The sequence below is a fragment of the Entelurus aequoreus genome, linkage group LG15 (assembly GCF_033978785.1).
Source record: "Entelurus aequoreus isolate RoL-2023_Sb linkage group LG15, RoL_Eaeq_v1.1, whole genome shotgun sequence".
In the NCBI taxonomy this organism is placed as follows: domain Eukaryota; kingdom Metazoa; phylum Chordata; class Actinopteri; order Syngnathiformes; family Syngnathidae; genus Entelurus; species Entelurus aequoreus.
In genome coordinates, this window is record NC_084745.1 from 10,519,536 (window position 1) to 10,541,780 (window position 22,245).

General features: G+C 42.6%; 2 protein-coding genes across 2 annotated transcripts; one reads left to right on the plus strand and one right to left on the minus strand.

The window, feature by feature from the left end:
• Positions 1-1,336: 1,336 nt before the first annotated feature.
• On the minus strand, positions 1,337-6,081 carry LOC133630384 (clavesin-1-like). Its single transcript, XM_062021957.1, has 8 exons — positions 5,802-6,081; positions 4,248-4,632; positions 4,016-4,186; positions 3,704-3,822; positions 2,098-2,272; positions 1,895-2,005; positions 1,612-1,835; positions 1,337-1,549 (listed from the first exon to the last, which is right to left on the minus strand). Exons 2-8 carry the CDS (start codon positions 4,344-4,346, stop codon positions 1,471-1,473), a joined length of 978 nt encoding a protein of 325 aa, XP_061877941.1. The 5' UTR covers positions 4,347-4,632; positions 5,802-6,081; the 3' UTR covers positions 1,337-1,470.
• A 1,521-nt stretch (positions 6,082-7,602) lies between these two features.
• Positions 7,603-22,147, plus strand: riok3 (RIO kinase 3 (yeast)). The gene is made up of 13 exons (XM_062020792.1): positions 7,603-7,919; positions 12,438-12,553; positions 12,640-12,782; positions 12,842-12,949; positions 13,017-13,126; positions 14,050-14,193; positions 14,271-14,398; positions 15,888-16,070; positions 17,419-17,578; positions 17,646-17,726; positions 17,806-17,895; positions 21,416-21,529; positions 21,613-22,147. Exons 1-13 carry the CDS (start codon positions 7,884-7,886, stop codon positions 21,718-21,720), a joined length of 1,521 nt encoding a protein of 506 aa, XP_061876776.1. The 5' UTR covers positions 7,603-7,883; the 3' UTR covers positions 21,721-22,147.
• Positions 22,148-22,245: the final 98 nt, after the last annotated feature.

Here is a 22,245-nt window from a genome sequence, read left to right on the forward strand (position 1 = left end):
GACAATATGCGCGTGACGTCACCGGTTGTGGAGCTCCTCACATCTGCACATTGTTTACAATCATGGCCACCAGCAGCGAGAGCGATTCAGACCGAGAAAGCGACGATTTCCCCATTAATTTGAGCGAGGATGAAATATTTGTGGATGAGGAAAGTGAGAGTGAAGGACTAGAGGGCATGCCACAAATGAATCCCGCATAACAAACACCTCCCCCCTCCCGTCCATATAACACGCCAATACAACTCAAACACCTGCACAACACACTCAATCCCACAGCCCAAAGTACCGTTCAACTCCCCAAAGTTCATACAGCACATATATTTCCCCAAAGTCCCCGAAGTTATGTACGTGACATGCACATAGCGGCACGCACGTACGGGCAAGCGATCAAATGTTTGGAAACCGCAGCTGCGTACTCACGGTACCGCATCTGCGTATCCAACTCAAAGTCCTCCTGGTAAGAGTCTCTGTTGTCCCAGTTCTCCACAGGCCAATGGTAAAGCTTGACTGTCATCTTTCGGGAATGTAAACAATGAAACACCGGCTACGTGTTTGTGTTGCTGCAGCCGGCCGCTAATACACCGCTTCCCACCTACAGCTTTCTTCTTTGCTGTGTCCATTGTTCATCGAACAAATTGCTAAAGATTCACCAACACAGATGTCCAGAATACTGTGGAATTTTGCGATGAAAACAGACGACTTAACAGCTGGCCACAATGCTGTCCCAAAAATGTCCGCTACAATCCGTGACGTCACGCGCAGGCGTCATCATACCGAGACGTTTTCAGCAGGATATTTCGCGGGAAATTTAAAATTGCACTTTAGTAATCTAACCCGGCATGTGTTGCAATGTTAAGATTTCATCATTGATATATAAACTATCAGACTGCGTGGTCGGTAGTAGTGGCTTTCAGTAGGCCTTTAAGGATGCACAGAAGAAAGTTGGCTTTTTTTTTCTTTTTTTTTAAACACTTGGTCTCATTCTAACGTTGACATTAGCTACATGACTTGGGTGCTCTGTATTATTGTCCAATATTAGTGTTTTACGCTTTTTTGGATCATTTCTGTGTTCGCAGTATTTGGACGTCGCTGGGTGTTCGTTGGCCGCCGTGCAAAGCAGCTACGCTAACAACAACAATAACTGTCTCCCGCTTGCTACGTTGCCGCTGATTCCTAGCAACACAATTAACGTCAAACGAGGTTCACACCGCGTGTCAACTCACAAACGCGGTTGGCGACAAAACATTCGGGTTTTCCTTGCGGTCACAATTTAAAAGTCACGATAGTCATTAAGTAGCGTCTACATTCCTCCTCGGAAGCTAACTAGTGGTGTGTGTGTGTGTGTGTGTGTTTGTGTGTGTGTGGGGACGCACAAATAACGAGACTGTGTGCTGCTGTTGCGCAGCAGGCTCAGAGACAGGAAGTCAAAAAGTTCAGGTGGACAGGACATATGTGCGTGCGTGTGTGTGTTCAGTCCAGGGCCAAGAGTGGAGTGCTGGTCTCTCGGTCCGTCAGTCGCAGAGTTGCAGGACTGACCACTGACTGAGACCTGAAACACAAAACTAGTTGAGCCCTCATTCGCGACTGAAACAACGCACAAGTTTAGGTCACCTCTTCATGGCCTCCTTGTCCCCCCCGGCCCCGCAGTTCTCCCTGACGTGCAGGGCGTCGTACGTCAACGTGTACTCTGTCTCGTCCATGTAGTCCGGTCCCAGTAGGGTCCTGGCCCACATGCCCATGTCGTACGGCGGCAGCGTCCCGCCAAACTCGGATGGCAAGCACTCGGGCTGGATGAGCTGGTGGAGCGAGTTGAGGTTGTTGCCGTGGAGAAAGATCTGAAAGGGGACGCAGGTGAGTAGGGCCAGAAACAGGAAGAGTAGGAGCTCATTCTTACCCGCTTCCTGGTCTTGTCTTTGAGGAAGGGCTTGATGATGGTGTACATGGCGTGGATGTACCACGGTTGGTTGACAAAATGGATCCCTCCGAAACGAGCGGGAAAGCTGTCCTGAGGAGCAAATGCAGAGTTTCCATCAGTGAGCGGGGCCCGGTCAAGTGGACTGGACTGAGCCGGACTAGACCTAGCCGTATTGGACCTACCTGCAGGCCCTCGATGGCCAGTTTGAGGATGTTTGGCGTGAGCTTGGAGGCTTGCTTGAAGGAGAAGTTGCTCCAGTCGATGATGAGGATGAAGCCGTTGATCTGGAGCTCCGGCTTCTCGATCAGGACTTCCAGGGAGAGCAGGATGGCTCGCAAGATGTCCGTGAAGGAGTTCCTGCAAGGAGGGGCAGAGCCACGTATGGAACATGAATAACTAAGGACAAGTTTATACCAAAGGGTCCCTCTAATGCTGACTTCATTGGCACTTATTTATAGTTCTGGACCTAAAAATGATGTCTGCAAAACAAAAACAGTCTGGATTTTAGGTTATGAGTTTCAGCCCACTTTTAGCTCAGAAATGCGGGCGTCACCTACAGAAGACTGGAAGCAATTTCGTACTCCCAAGTTTGTGCCTTGGTAGCATCTTCATCCTGAATCATGGTATTTTCACGTGGAATTTAAAGCATGATGGCGATCTGAGGAAAGTATGGACCTCTCCAAATTGACTGAGGCAGACCAAGCGAGAGGAGTGTCATTTCAAGCACTCATTTTAAGGATTATGACTTTGAAGGAACAGGGTTTTGTTCTGAGTTTGGATGGAAAAAGTGTAAAAGACTCAAACTAGATGTGATCCCAAAAACCAGGAGCACCCTCCAGGGGAGAAAAACTGAGTCAAAACCTGCGGGAAAATAGCAACAGAACCGCAGAACTCAAAAACGAGAGAAAAAAGAAGGTAAGCCGCTAGTATTGTATTTTGCGTTCTCTTCTACTGATGCTTGAGGAAAATCTATGGAAGAGCAGGAAAGTCCGGAAATGCTGATTATTTTATATTTATTTTATGCTCATGTTAGAGGAATATTTTCCACCTTTAAGCAGAGCAGAACGCCTAAGTATTGGCTTTGGTTTTGCTCGAAGAAATAAACACACCCTGTGTTCTATGCACTCTCACACACATATTATTATTGTTGTCATGAAGTACCAGCCTGGAGACAGTGAAGAACGAGCTGTGTGTGCTAACTTTCAGTTTTCGATGCAACCTAGGTGGACAAAAGCATGAGAGACGGGCGACAATTTTATAGACTGCTTTGTCATTTTGATAGCTTGGTTCGTTCTCTCACAGCGCTGGTATTGTACTTCTGTTTTGGTGAATAAATTGTTAAACGTCAATTCTAGATCCTGAGAACGAAAGGATCTGAGTGGACTCCTCCCCCAAAGAAGGGAAGACAGAGGGTCCTAATAATCATTATGTTAACCATATCAGCTTTGAAGTAATCATGGACCAGGGCGACACAAACATTACAAATACTAGTTTTACATGCCCTTATCCACACTGTCTATGCGTGGAAATAGGTTCCATTTCTGTAGATGATGTCCCACCAAGATGGGGCGGCATATCGAGTCTGGCAATGAGAAGGGGGGTGTTCCAAGTACAGTTAGCTAGCTGCCATTACTCAAATTGAGATTGTGGGAAATGACTGCCAGATTTATTTTCAGGAGCAAGAAAACACATAAAGAGAACTTGTTACTTAAATTTCTGTCATCTGGATTCACTAAGGAAGTTCTACTGCTTTTCTGGGCCAGCAGAACCTAAGTGACGTGTGGTCACCTGCTCTGGTCCCAGTTGGAAGCGAACAGAATGAGTATCTTTCGCCCGTGTTGGTCCGGAATCTCCAGCACGCCCGGAAAGCCGTCCATCAACGCTCGCTTGATGCCCGGGTCGTCCACCTGACACACATGCATCTTGTTAATTGCTCAGCTCATACAGTCATTCGGTGACCAACCCTCATTCACCAATCAACACACAGCACTGTTTATGGCTCCGCCCACATTAGGTACCCTACTACAGTACGCATACAGAAGGCTGCCGGTAAGTGTTTGGGATCAGGCAAATTGCGACGACACAGAAGAAGTTCCTGACCTTGAAGCTCTGGAACATGTCCAGGTTCTGCTGTCGGAACTGGAAATACTGGGCCAGCAGGCGGAACGTCTCCACCTGGTCGAACTTCCTGGCTCTGAGAAAGCGCAGGATGAAGTCGTCGTCCGTTCGCAGGAAGCCGATGTCGGGTCGAGTCACAATCATGTCCCGCACCTAGGATCAGAGGGCGCGGTTAGCGCAGGGCTAATGCCAGCTGGGTTTTAGCCGGAGTTACCTGCTGGATGTCCTGGTGCAGCGTATCCGGGTTCTCGTTCAGTTCTAAGCGAGCCTTCTCCGTGGTGTCGGAGCTGAGGCCCGCGTGGTGCTGAGACATCTTGCACCTTGTTCTTGCCCACAAAAGATGTCCGCCTGGTCACAGTCCACTGAGACAGGTCGTGTCGCTCCTCACAAACTTGGCAATCGTCATTTCACGTCTTGTTCAATCAAGGCAGGCTCCTAGCGAGTGCAGAGCGCCGGGCCCCCCTGTGGTGCTCCGTCACGGTGTCCGGCACCGGACATTTCAACAGCTTGACAAGGATATGCAAATTGGGGAACTCTTGCTGGTGCGTTGAAGGAATGCCAAAGGTCAGTGAAGGCAACGTGGTCAAACGTGGAGACTCCTGGATGGATAATAATAATAATAACAGATAACCCAGTGTTTTTCAACCAATGTGTGTGCCGTAGGAGATGATCTAATTTCACCTATTTGGGTTAAAAATATTTTTTGCAAACCAGTAATTATAGTCTGCAAATGACGTGTTGTTGTTGAGTGTCGGTGCTGTCTAGAACTCGGCAGAGTAACCATGTAATATTCTTCCATATCAGTAGGTGGCAGCCGGTAGCTAATTGCTTTGTAGATGTCGGAGGCAGCGTGCAGGTAAAAAGTGTCTAATGCTTAAACCAAAAATAAACAAAAGGTGAGTGCCGCTAAGAAAAGGCATTGAAGCTTAGGGATGGCTATGCAGAACGAAACTAAAACTGAACTGGCTACAATGTAAACAACAACAGAATGCTGGACGACAGCAAAGACTTACTTTGGAGCAAAGACGACGTCCACAAAGTACATCCGAACATGACATGACAATCAACAATGTCCCCACACAGAAGGATAAAAACATCTGAAATATTCTTGATTGCTAAAACAAAGTAGATGCGGGAAATATCGCTCAAAGGAAGACATGAAACTGCTACAGGAAAATACCATAAAAAGAGAAAAAGCCACCAAAATAGGAGCACAAGACAAGAACTAAAACACTACACACAGGAAAACAGCAAAAAAACTCCAAATAAGTCACGGCGTGACGTGACAGTACACCTACTTTGAGACAAGAGCTATATTGATGCATGCTTTATGATTTAAAGTCATATCCAACAATTGCGACAACGACATTTTACTGTCAACTGAGTTTTGTTTTTTAATTATTTCTGCTGGTGGTGTGCCTCTGGATTTTTTCAACGCAAAAAATGTGTCTTGGCTCAAAAAAGGTTGAAAAACACTGGATAAGATAATACATAGAAATAATTAGACTTCATGTTTTCACAATTGAAACCTCTTCAGGCTGTATTTTCATTCAGATTATGAAAAATAATCCTTTCACATTTAGCCTCATATCATCTGGGCTAGGGTGGGGGTGCAGATGACCCTACACACACACACACAACCTCAAAGCTCCCCAAAATGATGTGACCCACGGATGACGTGACATGTGCACAGAGGTGTTCTTACATTTTACTGTGTGTGAAACAATGTTCACCCTCTTCATTTTTTTACACGTTCATTGGTACTCACGCTGAAGCCACCTGCTAGGTGTGTTGTTGGAGTCCAGCGCATCCCTGCCTCTCCGGCCCTCCTGTGCTGGTCCTGATGCTGAGGACGGTGTCGGCCATCAGGATTACACGCATAAGAATATCCGTCCAAATCAACAAGCTGGACACAAAACTAAAAGATGGAAGTTAAAATGATTTAATGTCTTCTTTGTACGACTCGGGAGAACATTTTAACGTGGACGAGGACGCACGATGACCGAGATGTATCGAGAAAGACGTCAGGATGCTCCGTTGCTGTCCTCTTCGTTTAATACAGAGTAGCACTTCCTGTCCAGAATTCCACAATAATGTTTCCCCTCCACCACGCATCACCAGGGGATGCTTGTTGTGTTGACTAAAATATTCAGCAAATAATCATTTTAAATTTAAAAATTACCAAATTAATAAATCAGCGATATTTTGTGTCGAAAAGAAACAGTTTGGTCAAAAATTACATTTATTTTGAAACTAAATACGTCGCTTCAGATTTATGAAATTGACTGATAATGATGGATCCTCTTCAATATGTTATTGAAATTTTTTCGTGTACAGTAAAAGCAGTTATGCGTGTATTATAATCACAAAATAATTACTGGAAAACGGCACTGTGGTTGTTATTTATACTTGAAACCAAGCTTATGTCATTGTAAAGCGTTTCATTTATTATTGTAAAGGTGCCTCGGCGGTGGGGTTGGGCGATACTGCCAATTTTGGTATCGATTCGGCACCGTGTAAGTTACACGGTGCCGAATCGATACCAAAATTGGCATTACACTGTAACTGCAGGGCTGTACTGTACTTAAACATGTTCACGATTTTGCCTTTTTTTATTTTATCATGATTATGATGATCACACGAAAACACTGGACACATATTATAGGCACAGAATGTCAACAGACATATTGGTAAACAGCTTAATATATATGAACGAAACAATATAAGATTTTAATAGCATCAAAAAATATAAAACGTTGACTTAATTCACTTTTTTTTTTCATTTAATTTTTATTGACATCCAGCATCAGACATTCCTATCCATTACATCATATTTACACACGTCATATATTTGTTGTCTGTCCTAAATGTCAAAATATTTTTTGTTTATATCCCAAAAAAAGAAAGAAACAGCAAGAAAACAAAATAATAATATTTACAAATAAATCAATTAATTAAGGAAAAACTAGTAAAATTAAAATAAAATAATAATAATTAGAAATAAAATAAAATAATACAAACAGATAGTAAATAATATATATTTGTTTAAAATATACAGACATATGAGTAATCCTTTTTTTTTTTTAATTTTAAACAGTACAATCACTAATTCGAGAAATTAAAATCAGGCTTATGGGGGCGTGACATAATCGACCCATTTTCCCCAGTATGAAGTATATTTCTCCAATTTATAAATAATAAAAGCAGTTATCTTCTCCATTTTGTAGATGTCCATTGTGATATCCATCCATTGCTTCAACGTTGGGCTCTCCTGGGATATCCATATCTTAGTGATGGGACTTTTTACAGGCCACTAGTAGGAGTGTTTATCTTTTTTCAGCCAATCCTGAGGTACATGTCCGAAAATTAATTTACTTTTATTGCGACCCCAAAAAGGGACAAGCGGTAGAAAATGAATGGATGGGATGGATGTACAAGTATACAAACAGTGTTTTGTTGCATCCAAAGCCCTCCAGTTTATCGAAAATAAAATATCGATCTATATCACGCCAGTATTGACGAGAAGCTGATCCGCCCCTTGGTATCGGTGTGATATCTGCATTGACCCGCCCACCCCTTCTACTCAGTGGACCGAGTGACGCACTTCCGGTTGTTCTAAGGTTCTCCCCTTATCGAAAGCACGTCCACCGCCTCTGTCCATTTACGACCATTTTTAGTCCTTATAACCTCGCCTCAGTCCTATTTGAATCGTTACCGGCACTACCACAACATTTATATTTGCCTGTCACGTCGTGTTTTACACTGTCGTCTTGTTGTTTTGGACATTTCATTGACCTACGTTAGCTTCGTCATTAGCCACTGTTCACTCGAGGAAATAAAGGTGACAATCATGGATCAAAGTGTAGTGACAGCTCATACACAAAAGGTAAGCCCGACCTTTAAGCCATGTTTTAATTGTGGTATGTTCACACTGGGTCGTGTTTTGTCAGTAAAAGGTAACTGGAGAATGTTAGCTCGCTAGTTGTTGTAGCCAATATGGCCGCCACGGCGGCTTCATTTCTAAGCAGTCGCAGTGACGTCATCGTTTTCTTTCGATGTACGTTTATAAAGTTTTCCTTATTCACAAAAATCGTCAATAATGGTGGGTACTTGCTCGTACATGTCCATACATGGGTCAACGTTTGCGGTCACACGGGACATGGCAGGTGCTTAAAATAGTTTCATGGTTTTTGCCTGAGTCATTGGCATATTTATAGAACACCCATCCAATATATTGTGAAGATGATCAGCATTATGTTGTGTATATGCTTAGTGTTTCCCACAGATTGCCAATATACCTCTGGCGGTACAGTATGGGCCTTGGTCTGGGCGGGGTCGAAATGATGTCATGATTTACATAATCGGCTAAGATATTTTATTTAAAAAAGGCTAAAACAATCTGACACATACGTTTCCAACCGAATTTATGCTATTAGTAGTTTTAACATTAATTAATCTTATATCGTTTCGCTCTATTTTTTATGCTTCTTGTACAATATAACGCAGGCTACACTTTTTGAGTATTCCATCCATCCATCCATTTTATCCGAGGTCGGGTCGCGGGTGCAGCAGCCTAAGCAGAGAAGCCCAGACCATACTTGTCAACCTTGAGACCTCCGAATTCGGGAGATTGGGTTGGGGGGGGGGGGGGGGGGGGGGGTTAAGGGGGAGGAGTATATTTATAGCTAGAATTCACTGAAATTAAAGTATTTGTTATATTTTTATATATATACAGTATATATATATATATATATATATATATATATATATATATATATATATATATATATATATATATTAGTACAGTAATCTGTAATGAAAACACAGTTGTTCTACTAACTGTACTGTACTTGCTGCTTACTTAAAAAAAAAAAATAACACTTACTTTCATTATTTGAGTAGCTTTTGTTTTGTTCTGCCATTTGAATACTGGCGAGCGATCTCTGAATCCGGTAGCATATCCTTCACGGATTTGTTGAAAACATCCGCAAATGAGAACGGGATGTTGCTTGCAAGGTGGCCCATAATACTGCGTTGCCGCCGACTTGTGTTTCTCTGACCGTTCATGAGTGACTATATCCATTCGGCCACCGTGTTACGGGTTATAGATAAACCTATGGATAACGGAGACATATATAATAGTCTCGTTTTCAGGTGAGAGACGATGCTAAACGCAGCGCCTTTAAGGCACGCCCCCACTAGTGTTTGTTCGGCTGGAATATGCCGTAGTTTTGAAGCAATGCATGATGGGAATCCGGATGTTGTGTGTCCGTGTATTAACGTGCCAGCTGGAATAAACACACGCTGAGAAATAGTTCCCTGCCTGCCTACTTTATGGGTTATAGATAAACCTATGGATAACGGAGACATATATAATAGTCTCCTTTTCAGGTGAGAGACGACGCTAAAGGCAGTGCCTTTAAGGCACGCCCCCAATATAGTTGTCCGGCTGGAAATCGGGAGATTTTCGGGAGAAACACTGAAATTCGGGAGTCTCCCGGAAAATTCGGGAGGTTTGGCAAGTATGGCCCAGACTTCCCTCTCCCCAGCCACTTCGTCCAGCTCCTCCCCTGGGGATCCCGAGGCGTTCCCAGGCCAGCCGGGAGACGTAGTCTTCCCAACGCATCCTGGGTCTTCCCCGTGGCCTCCTACCGGTCGGACGTGCCCTAAACACTTCCCTAGGGAGGCGTTCGGGCGGCATCCTGACCAGATGCCCGGACCACCTCATCTGGCTCCTCTCCATGTGGAGGAGCAGCGGCTTTACTTGGAGCTCCTCCCGGATGGCAGAGCTTCTCACCCTATCTCAATCAATCAGGGTTTACTTATATAGCCCTAAATCACGAGTGTCTCAAAGGGCTGCACAAGCCACAACGACATCCTCGGCTCAGATCACTCATCAGGGGGAAAAAAACTCAACCCGATGGGATAACAATGAGAAACCTTGGAGGGGACCGCAGATGTGGGGACCCCAAACCCTGGGCGACCGGTGCAATGGACGTCGAGTGGATCTAACATAATAGTGAGAGCCCCGCCACCCGGCGGAGGAAACTCATTACGGCTGCTTGTACCCGTGATCTTGTCCTTTCGGTCATAACCCAAAATTCATGACCATAGGTGAGGATGGGAACGTAGATCGACCGGTAAATTGAGAGCTTTGCCTTCCGGCTCAGCTCCTTCTTTACCACAGCGGATCGATACAGCGTCCGCATTACTGAAGACGCCGCACCGATCCGCCTGTCGATCTCACGATTCACTCTTCCCTCACTCTTTGAGTATTTTTCTAGAGAATTTGCCAATCCTCTTTAGTGACTTATTCTTTAATAAAAACAACAAATTTAGCATCTTTGTATTCCCCAACTCGTCTATATTGGCCACATTTTTTTGATGCGTCACTAATCAATTGCTTGTATTCTGACACGTGACTTCTTCCCAGAAGTGAAAACCAGCGATGTTCAACCAAGCTGAGCGTGAACTGAGTACAAAAGAAGCTTAAATCTTCCTACAAAAAGCAGATACTAGCAAAATGTCAAACTATGCAACGCAATAGGGGAAAATGGGGAAAAAAGATTTGTTGAGTGATATTAACGGTTATACGTTGGTCGCGTTCCCAAACATATAAAACTATTGTGCTCCAGACGCCATTCTACACGACAAAACAGATGGAAACTTGGAAAAGCGTGGAGGTCTACCACTTTTTTGTGTGGGACTGTGTCAAGGAAATGGCTATCAAGACATTGTGTCTAAATAAGCCCTGCATTTTGCTGTTTCACGCGTTGTTTGAGTAGCGTGTTTTTTACCGTCTTTATCAAAATATAACTATAGATGTCAACATTGTGTATGTGCTGAAAGCTTCATTTATTAATTGTTGCCTTTGGTCAAAGCTTTTAGGTTTTGCTCACAATTGCTTTCTTTTATTTCGACACGTCGAGTTGGTGCTTTTCGAAGCACTCGTAGCAAACATATGTTTAAGAAATAAAAATAATATCAAGATAATACTTACATGGTAAATAATAAATGTTAAAATAAATATCAAACAAGCCTTTAACAAAGTGATCACTGCAAACGTATGCATTCTTTGACTGTGCTCCCTTGGACGGGAGGGTGAGCTGCATGATTTTTTCGTTGTCGTTTCCACAAATCATGCACTTTTCCGCCCATTGTGATTACCTCTCAAGGAACTCTGTAAAAAAATGTTTATCCTTTCCGCGATTTGGACGCTAAAAACAACACCAGTAAAAGGGCATTTTTTTCTGCAAGAAAGGTGAGAACAGCGCGAGCCTGACCACCACCAGTATTCATTGGGCGGGACATGAGTCAGTAACATCCCAGCAATAGGCTATATATATATATATATATATATATATATATATATATATATATATATATAAAACTTCCCACGATTGGCTGTCAATCACCTGACTCAGTCGTGACGTTATCGGCAAGAGCAGAAAGACATACTGTTAGTGACGAAGCGACCTGGAATGTTATGCATGTAAAGTAACTGAACGTGATGTAAGGCGAGGGCAAGGCAAGTTTATTTATGGAGCAGAAATCCTACACAAGGCAATTCAAAGTGCTTTACAGAAAATTCTAATAAATACAAATATTTTAAATTAAAAATAGAAAATGCAATCGTAAAAACAATCAGAATTCATTCAAACTAAAATCAATCAAAGGTGTATGCAGTTTAGCATTCTGTTAATTGTCATGATTGCACAAACGTCCATGTAGTCTTTGTTATCCTGGGTACAATTACCCTAGATAATGTTCTTTATGTTCATTTGGTTTGTGAGTTTAATCACCCCCACGACGAGACTGTGTGATAGCGTAATTAACAACTTGAACTTGTCGCGTTTTACCACAAGAGGGTACTGTTTCCCCTTAAATGGATATCTCTTAATACAATTAACGACCTTGTGTTTATATTATCATTACTACAATCAGCACCCATGCCGTGTATCTGTATTCATTATTTTCTCCTCTTTTATTTAGAGACCACACATACACAGCCACATATGATGAAGATATGTTGATCTAGTATACACCAACAACTTGGAATACATACAGTTTGGAAAGACCAGTTGGAAATCTTCATTTGAGTAGTAGCAATTTTCAAAGCCTTCTGACAGAGACAAGGAAAATCAAATATTGCACACCGTGTTGTCAACACTATATATACATCCATATTACTTGTATTCATGTCAAAAACGCACTTTTAAGGTGAGGCGGCGTTTATTATGCCGTGGCAGTGTGCCACAACCAATGACACGCAGGGGAAACCCTGTATGCTGATCTGAGTCTGAATTTGACGACAATGTACTGCTATCAACAATCACTTGGAAAAAGATAAGAATGAAAACCAATTCAAAGCGATGGTAGTAAAAGTGTCATGTGTTGCCTTCAGAGCCCGTGGGGTCCAGCTGCACCAGCTGTCCCGTCCTGCTCGCTGACTGATGTGATGAGCGAGCAGCTGGCCCGGCAACTGGAGGAAGAGAACCAAACGTTCCCAAGCCTCACTGAGTAAGTGTTGACCTACTCAGAGTCTCCTGTTTACATCTTGTACATATATACTGTTGTTTCTATCAGCTCCTAATGTCCATGTTCAGTCCAGCAGGTTTGATGTTGTCCGACGACACCGTGGACACAGAGAGTGACCTGATGCTGGCTCAGATGCTGCAGATGCAGTTTGACCGCGAGTGTGACGATCAGCTGCGTCGAGAGGAGAGGAAGTTCAACGGAGAAAGCAAAGGTAGAGCAAAACTTGTCATCAAACAAACACGCCTCATCATCGACTCGGTGTATGTGCAGTGTCCATCTCCTTTGAGAACTACCGCATGGTGCACCCGTACGAGGACAGCGAGACCTCAGAGGATGAGGTGGACTGGCAGGACACCAGACACGACCCCTACAGAGCAGGTAATTCCACTGCGGGATATGATGCCACTGATACTGTAGCTCATTATGTGTTTGTGTGATGATTCAGACAAGCCTCAGACCACACCCAGGAAAGGTTTCACTGGGAAAGGCAAGAACATCACAACCAAACATGATGAAGTTATGTGCGGCCGCAAGAACACCGCCCGCATGGACAACGTACGTTCATTTATTCATGAAAACGCACAATATCTTGCTGTTTTGTTTAACCTGGTACTCACAAAGTACTTGTTGGATGTTTGTAAAGAGGTAAACATTTTTATGCAAAACAATGCAACAATTTTGGGGGTTCTCAAGGATTTAGAGGCCCCCTGCTGGACATTTGTACTCACGTTATATTAGGGCTGGACGATTATGGCCAAAATAATAAACACACTGATATGAATAATTCATATCGTAATCACAATTAATAACACGATTATTCAATAATTTGAAAAAATGAGTTTTATTGTACCACCTAAATGTAATTTTATATGTAATGTAAAAAAAAACCCGACATAAATTAGTAATAAACAAAAAATTTGAAAAGTAACAACAATCATTTTAAATAATAGCAATATGAAAAAATTGAATTCAGTTTCGTTGTTTTAAATCTTTTTTTTTTTTACCTTTATCACCTTTTACTACTATAGTGTGTGCTCTTTGTGTCATAACACTTTCTAAAATGTTTGTTGATGAAATTCAAAAACCCTCACATTTATTGGTGCAATACATCTTTGGACAATTTTGACCGGTATTTCAAGTCCAAACATTATAATTCTGTAAATTGAAGCACATTATCCTTGTATACTGTACTTCTTTTGAAACAGCGCTCTTATTGTGAAGGGAGGAAAGTGTGCTGTTCTGAACTTGACTAGAGTGAGCAATACAGGACACATTATCTTCCCAAACAAATGTTCCTTCTCACAATGACAGCATGTCACTCACAATTATGTCAAATTTCCCTGACATTGTGCAGATTCTTGTTTTATTTCGCAATTCTGTGAAGCGATTTAGACTCTATTTATTGTCCAGTCCTATGGTATATATTTAATTACACACTGTTGGTCAGTACTGTAGTATGATTCTGGCTTCTCCTCCAGTTTGCCCCAGAGGTGCACGTTGGTGACGGTCTGGGCATGGACCTCAAGTTGTCCAATCAGGTGTACAACTCACTGAAGCAGCACTGCCACAACGAGCAGAAACGCAGCGCGAGACTGCACGAGAAGAAGGAGCACTCGACCGCCGTGAGTCCTCGTGCCACCTCCCCAACTGCTTTAATGCCCTCTCAACCCAAAGACACGCTTCTCGTCCTTCATAACAGGAGCAAGCCGTGGACCCTCGCACTCGTCTGCTCATGTACAAGATGGTGAACGCCGGCGTGCTGGACAACATCAATGGCTGCATCAGCACCGGGAAAGAGTCGGTCGTCTTCCATGCTAATGGAGGAAGGTGAGCTAAGTTAGCATTGGTTTGAAGCACACCTTCAGTGTCCATGTGTGAAATTAGGGCTGGCCGATATGGCTGAAAACTGTATCACGATGTAAGGGTTTTATGTTGGTTGATATTGATGATTATTGACCTACTCAGTGGCCTGAGATCGGTAGGTTGTGAGTTCAAACCAAACCGAGTCATACCAAAGACTATAAAAATGGGACCCATTACCTCCCTGCATCAAGGGTTGGAATTGGGGGTTAAATCACCAAAAATGATTCCCGGGCGCAGAACCGCTGCTGCTCACTGGTGAACAAGGGGATGGGTCAAATGCAGAGGACAAATTTCACCACACCTAGTGTGTGTGACAATCATTGGTACTTTAACTTATTGATATTTTTTTATGACGTATCAAAAATATATTAATGTGGACATTTTTATTTAGAATGCAACCTTCCTCTGACTATAATCCACTCGGCTCTCAAGGCAGAAAGGAAATGTCAACACAAGCATGGAAAACACTCAAACCATCAATATAAGCAAAATTATAAAATCCCCATTGAACACTTAACAATAAGCTGTTCAATGAAGGTGCAAAAATAAGGAATATGTAAGAAATGTAGGGCTGCAACAACTAATCGATTAAAATCGATTATAAAAATAGTTGGTGATTAATTTAGTCATCGATTCGTTGGATCTATGCTATGCGCAAAGGCTACTTTTTTATTTTATTATTATTTTTATTTTATTTTTTATAAACTACAACATGTACAAACAGCTGAGAAACAATAATCAAAATAAGTATGGTGCCAGTATGCTGTTTTTTCCCCCAATAAAATACTGGAAAGGATATAAATGTAGTATGTCTCTTTTATGCGATTATTAATCGATTAATCGAAGTAATAATCGACAGATTAATCGATTATCAAATTAGTTGTTAGTTGCAGCCCTAAATAAATGCTTAATATAGTGTAACAGAATAGTGTAAAAATGTTAACCTAGAGAAGCCTGAGAATAACTATTTTCTGCAGGTTTAGTGCCAGGAAGTTACAGCTTTGCACTAAAGGGTGAGCACGGCTAAGGTGGTCAACAATGGTCTAACTATGGTCCGTTTTAAAAAAAAAATGCAAAAAACTCCTACTGTCGAGATGACTTTTTCCGTTTATGGACAATTTCTTCTCTCGATGCAGCACTCATTTGTAGTTTTTCTTCTCACTCCATGCAAAGAATGACAAGATGGCGCAATCAAACTTGATAGTTCATACTGTTACCTGATTGGCTGTTAGCGTTTTACTCTCACTGATCAGTGATCACTTCCTGCGTTACTTGGGTATTAGAGAGCGAGTGCCTTTGATCATGCAACCAACCTCGCAACTTCCGTTTTCTATCGACAGAGAAAAAAAATTTCACATTTTTTTAGAATATCGATGACATGTTTATCGCAATATATATTGCTATTGTTTCATCGCCCAGCCCTATGTTGAATGTGTGTGTCGGTGTGCATCAGCCTGGACGAGCAGCCCATCCCAGACGAGGTGGTCCTCAAGGTGTTCAAGACTACTCTGAACGAGTTCAAGAACCGAGACCGCTACATCAAAGACGACTACCGCTTCATTGACCGCTTCACAAAGCTCAACCCGCGAAAGATCATCAGACTATGGGCCGAGAAGGAGATGCACAACCTGTCCAGGTAACCATGTCCCCATCACAGCTAAGATGTGTACTGGACGCAGCCTTTCCCCCCAGATGCCAACTTACCTGTGGTGGGGCGGGGCTAGGGACGTGGTCAGTATGACATTGTATAGTTTTCATTATATGTGATGATGCACATATTTACTTTAAAAGGCCCGATAAAGTATACATACATTTAAACAATTATCTGTTATTATTAGAGATATCCGATAATATCGGACTGCCGAAAATATCGGCCGATAAATGCTTTAAAATGTAATATCGGAAATTATCGGTATCGGTTTCAAAAAGTAAAATTTATGGCTTTTTAAAATCCCCCCCCCCCCCGATTTTCCCAGGAGACTCCCGAATATCTCCCGGGGCAACCATTCTCCCGAATTTCTCCCGATTTCCACCCAGACAACAATATTGGGGGCGTGCCTTAAAGGCACTGTCTTCGCGTGCCGGCCCAGTCACATAATATCTACGGCTTTTCACACACACAAGTGGATGCAAGGCATACTTGGTCAACAGCCATACAGGTCACACTGAGGGTGGCCGTATAAACAACTTTAACACTTTACAAATATGCGCCACACTGTGAACCCACACCAAACAAGAATGACAAACACCTTTCGGGAGAACATTCGCACCGTAACACAACATAAACACAACAGAACAAATACCCAGAACCCCATGCAGCACTAACTCTTCCGGGACGCTACAATATTGATTATTTATAATCAATATATAATTTTTCGTATATCATTTTGCTGTATTTTTTAGTAGTTTTAGCTTATTTTCCAATGTACTTTTACAATTTTTCAAGTTTCTAGACACTTATCCAACATTTTTAGTGACTTTTTCTCTGTTTTAAACGACCAGCAGCAAATCTAGCATCTTTTTCTGGCAGTATTGGAAACTGTACTGGTGTTTGGTAATTATTTACTTCTATCGCTTGATGTTTGCGACAAACAGCAAGAGCTGCAGCGAGCCTGACCTCACACTTGCCCTGCACTTCTGCTCCAGCTGCATTTTCTCTCCTGTCCTCTTAATATTTGCACCTTGCACATTTAGTATATCGGCCAAATTTTCACTGCATCAATACTATAGTCAATGGTGCGCAGATACTAAACCATTTATATATCCATTCAACCAATATATTACTTTAATTTGTTTTCAGGGGGGGAAAACACCTCATTTTTAAGGTGTAGTGGCTTTTATATTGCCGTGGCGGAAACCCTGGTATGCTCACGCGCGTGTGTGTGTGTTGTGTGTGTGTGTGTGTGTGTGTGTGTGTGTGTGTGTGTGTGTGTGTGTGTGTTGTGTGTGTGTGTGTGTGTGTGTGTGTGTGTGCGTGTGCTTAGGATGAAGAAGGCGGGGATTCCGTGTCCAGATGTGGTCATGTTGAGGAAACACATCCTTGTGATGTCATTCATTGGCAAAGATCACATCCCCGCTCCTAAACTGAAGGACGTCATGCTGAGCTCTGACGACATGAGGGACGCTTACTACCAGGTCTTAAATGTAAGCACGCTGCCAACACACACACCAAGTGTATATACATAAGTGTTAACGCTTGTGTGTGTATTAGGTGATGCAGCAACTGTATCAGAAGTGTAATCTGGTTCATGCTGACCTCAGTGAATACAATATGCTGTGGCACCAAGGAAAGGTAACACTTTCTCTCCTCCTTTTCTTCACATCAGTGATGTGCTTTTAAGTCGTCATTGCGTCATGATTTTGTGTGGCAGGTGTGGCTTATAGACGTCAGTCAGTCCGTTGAGCCGTTGCATCCTCATGGCCTGGAATTCCTCTTCAGAGACTGCAAGAACGTTTCCACGGTAGCACACAAACTTCAAACTACCGTATTTTTCAGACTATAGAGCGCACCGGCATATAAGCAGCACCCACTAAATATTAGAAGAAAAAAAAAGTTTTCTATATATTAGCCACACTGCAGATACACTATATTGCCAAAAGTCTTTGGCCAGCCATCCCAAATGATGAGAATCAGGTGTCCTAATCACTTGGCCCGGTGTATAAAATCAAGCTCTTAGGCATGGAGACTGTTTCTACAAACATTTGTGAAAGAATGGGCCGCTTTCAGTGATTTCCAGCGTGGAACTGTCATAGGATGCCACCTGTGCAACAAATCAAGTGGTGAAATTTCCTCGCTCCTAAATATTTCAAAGTCGACCTTATTATAAGAAAAGTGAAGAGTTTGGGAACAACAGCAACTCAGCCACCGAGTGGTAGGCCACGTAAACTGACAGAGGGGTCAGCGGATGCTGAAGCGCATGGTGCAAAGACTTTCTGCACAGTCAGTTGCCACAGAGCTCCAAACTTTATGTGACCTTCCAATTAGCCCACGTACAGTACGCATAGAGCTTCATGGAATGGGTTTCCATGGCCGAGCAGCTGCATCTAAGCCATACACCACCAAGTCCAATGCAAAGCGTGGGATGCAGTGGTGTAAAGCACGTCGCCACTGGACTCTACAGCAGTGGTTCTCAAATGGGGGTACGCGTACCCCTGGGGGTACTTGAAGGTATGCCAAGGGGTACGTGAGATTTTTTTTAAATATTCTAAAAATAGCAACAATTTAAAAATCCTTTTATAAATATATTTATTGAATAATACTTCAACAAAATAAATGTTTAGAATTAAGTTCATGAATCCAGATGGATCTCTATTACAATCCCCAAAGAGGGCACTTTAAGTTGATGATTACTTCTATGTGTAGAAATCTTTATTTATAATTGAATCACTTGTTTATTTTCCAACAAGCTTTTAGTTATTTCTTTTTTTCCAAATAGTTCAAGAAAGACCACTACAAATGAGCAATATTTTGCACTGTTATACAATTTAATAAATCAGAAACTGATGACATAGTACTGTATTTTACTGCTCTAGAGCAGTGGAGACGCCTTCTCTGGACTGATGAGTCACGCTTTTCCATCTGGCAATCCGATGAACGAGTCTGGGTTTTGAGGTTGCCAGGAGAATGCTACATTTCAGACTGCATTGTGCCGACTATGAAATTTGGTGGAGGAGGAATTATGGTGTGGGGTAGTTTTTCAGGAGTTGGGCTTGGCCCCTTAGTTCCAGTGAAAGGAACTTTGAATGCTCCAGGATACCAAAACATTTTGGACAATTCCATGGGATGCCACTTCAAGTTCATATGTGAGTGACGGCAGGTGGCCAAATACTTTTAGCAATATAGTGTATATGCGCTGTGAAATGGGTTATTTACACAAAAAGATTTTGTAAATGTTCATTTGCATACCTAATTTGTTTACAAACGGTGCCTGTACCCCGGCAGTAAAATGGCTGATCAAACAAAACGGAAGTCCTCATCATGAACCCACTAGCTGCGGAAGCTAAACAGACTCAAAAACTCCACGGTGATGTTTTGGTGAATTTACGAAAAAGAAACCGTACAAAAAGAAAAATGAATACTAAGAAGGCACTTGTAAGCTTTATTACATTACGACAGCACGTATAATTATGCATTAAAACACTTTCCCAGACATCACACATGGGACGGTTTAGTGAGTAAGAATTGTTTTAGTTACATTGTAAAACTTACAAACGTTGCTTGGAACCATGAATGAAGAATCCTTTCGAGCAGTAACGCTAAAGATGGCTAGAAGATGGAACGGCACTTGTACTTCTGGTTTAAAGCTCAGTCTAAAGCAGTGGTTCTTAACCTTGTTGGAGGTACCGAACCCCAACAGTTTCATATGCACATTCACCGAACCCTTCTTTAGTGAAAAATAAAATGTTGGGTTTTTTTTCAAATTCAAGACAAAGTTGTATGTTTTTGGTAACACTTTAGTATGGGGAACATATTCTAAGTCAGTGTTTTTCAACCTTTTTTGAGGCAAGGCACATTTTTGTCATAAAAAAAATCCGGAGGCCCACCACCAGCAGAAAACTTTAAAAAATGTAACTCCACCAAGTCGTCGTGTCTTATTTTGAGTGTGTTGGTGTCTTCCTGTGTGTAGTGCTTTAGTTCTTGTATTGCTTATTTTGGTGGCCCTTCCTGTATTGCCGGTGTTTTCCTGTAGTGGCTTCATGTCTTCCTTTGAGCGCTATTCCGTGCACCTGCTTTGTGTTAGCAAGCAAGGCTATTTACGTTGTTGCTATCCTTCTTTGTGTGGACATTGTTGATTGTCATGTCACGTACGGATGTACTTTGTGGATGCCGTAAGTTTTTGCTGTCATCCAGCATTCTGTCTCTGTTTACTTTGTAGCCAGGTCAATTTGACTTTCATTTTGCATAGCCTTTTCCTTTCCCTTTCGTTCATTTTGGGTTTAAGCGTTACATACCTTTTTTACCTGCACCCTGCCTCCCACTGTGGTCTGCATATCAGGATCACAACAAACCATCCTCGTCTCACCCGACACATTCCGACTTTTACAAAGCAATGCTGCCACCTACTGACATGGAGTATTACGTGGTCACCCTGCCGAGTTTTACACAGCACAGACACTAAGCAACGGCCCATTATTGGCAGATTCTAATTATTGATTTGCCAAAAATATTTTTGGGATAAATTAGGTGAAGTTGCATAATTTCCCACGGCACACCAGACAATATCTCACGGCACACTAGTTTGCCGCGGCACAGTGGTTGAAAAACACTGTTCTAAGTAACAAAGACTTAATTTAGAGTTTTTTGGTTAGGGTTAGAGGGTTAGGGCCAGGGTTAGAGGGTTAGGGTTATAATAAGGCCATGCCGAATAAGGCATTAATAAGTACTTAATAATGACTAGTTAAGAGCCAATATGTTACTAATTTGCATGTTAATAAGCAACTAATTAATGGTGAATATGTTCCCCATACTAAAGTGTTACCATGTTTTATTACTGGTGCACAAAATGAACTGTGCATGAACATCACCTTGTTCAAAGAACAAAACCAACACAGTGCATAAACTCACAACAAATTACACACCTGCAAATCAGTGTGACCTCTACTGTTGCCGTATCCGTAATACGCCGATAGGGAGAAGTTTTTATTTACACGATGAGTCGGGTGTGTCTTGACATCCGCCGAATCCCTAGGGTTTGATCGAACCCAGGTTAAGAACCACTGCTCTAAACAGAAGGAACAATGCAGCACTGCAGTGAACTTGTCCAGAAGATGGCGCCATAGCCCAAACAATAACACTCCTATTCAGTGTTTTTGCTTGTTTTTCCCCATTTGCATTATGACCGGCAGCGAAGACAAATCTACAAATTAGTCACACCGTTTTATAAGCCTTAGGGTTCAAAGCGCAGGAAAATAGTAGCGTCTTATAGTCTGGAAGTGACGGTTTGTTAGCAGACTAACGGGATGCATTTGCTGTTTTGACAGTTCTTCCAGAAGCGAGGTGTGAGCGAGGCAATGAGCACCTTCGAGCTTTTCAACGCTGTGACCTTGCTGGACCTTCCCATTGAAGCTGAGAATGAGGCAGAGTTTTTTGCTGAGGTAACACGCACACACCAGGTTTTCTCTTGTCCACGCATCAGAATCTTGTATGGCCTTTTGAGTTCGGCTCTGTCCCCTCTCAGATCGTGGCGTTGGAGAAGAGGAACGAGGACCACGTCCAGCGGCGTGGGAAGAAGACCTTCCCCGTGGCCTCTGAAGACCCCCCTTTGGAAGTAGACTCTGACGACTAACGCTCACCGGCTCGCTCTCTTCGCCGCTTGGAAGAGGCCGTTGAGAAGATGGCACCGCCCACCAACCGCTTCCTTGGCTCAGGCAGGACACAGCGCCTCCTGCTGGCTGCACTGTGTTGAGGTCCTGCTTTAGGAAAGCGGAGCTCTTTAATCTTGATTGGTTCCACTGTGATGGTCATCAGAATACCTGACGCAGCTGGAGTCGCACTGTTGGAAGATTGGAGTGATGGGTTCACATTTGGAGCAATAGATCATGTGATTTGAAGTTCTATAATCAATTATCATGTTGAGGGGGAGAGAGTGAGGAGGTGAGATGATCGTCAGCTTTGTTTAACCAAGAAGGAAAATAATTGTCACCAATTGTGTGAAAAGACAGAGAATGTCTTGAAATGTTGAAATAAACATTCTAAACACCAAAACATCAGTAAAAGTTCTCTTCTCTCATGTGCTTAAGTCAAAAGAGATGTACAACGAGGCGGATTATGGTGACACGGATGGAGACATGATAAAAGAAACTTCCAGAAA

What these genes read in the sequence shown, in the direction of transcription:
- LOC133630384 (XM_062021957.1), bottom strand. Translation starts at nt 4,346, where the DNA reads ATGTCTCAGCACCACGCGGGCCTCAGCTCCGACACCACGGAGAAGGCT. An exon ending in TGCACCAGGACATCCAGCAG is followed by an intron (nt 4,187 to 4,247) that starts GTAACTCCGGCT and finishes CTCTGATCCTAG; the next exon opens with GTGCGGGACATGATTGTGAC. An exon ending in TGGCCATCGAGGGCCTGCAG is followed by an intron (nt 2,006 to 2,097) that starts GTAGGTCCAATA and finishes TTTGCTCCTCAG; the next exon opens with GACAGCTTTCCCGCTCGTTT.
- riok3 (XM_062020792.1), top strand. Translation starts at nt 7,884, where the DNA reads ATGGATCAAAGTGTAGTGACAGCTCATACACAAAAG. An exon ending in ACACGACCCCTACAGAGCAG is followed by an intron (nt 12,950 to 13,016) that starts GTAATTCCACTG and finishes GTGATGATTCAG; the next exon opens with ACAAGCCTCAGACCACACCC. An exon ending in CTTACTACCAGGTCTTAAAT is followed by an intron (nt 17,579 to 17,645) that starts GTAAGCACGCTG and finishes TGTGTGTATTAG; the next exon opens with GTGATGCAGCAACTGTATCA.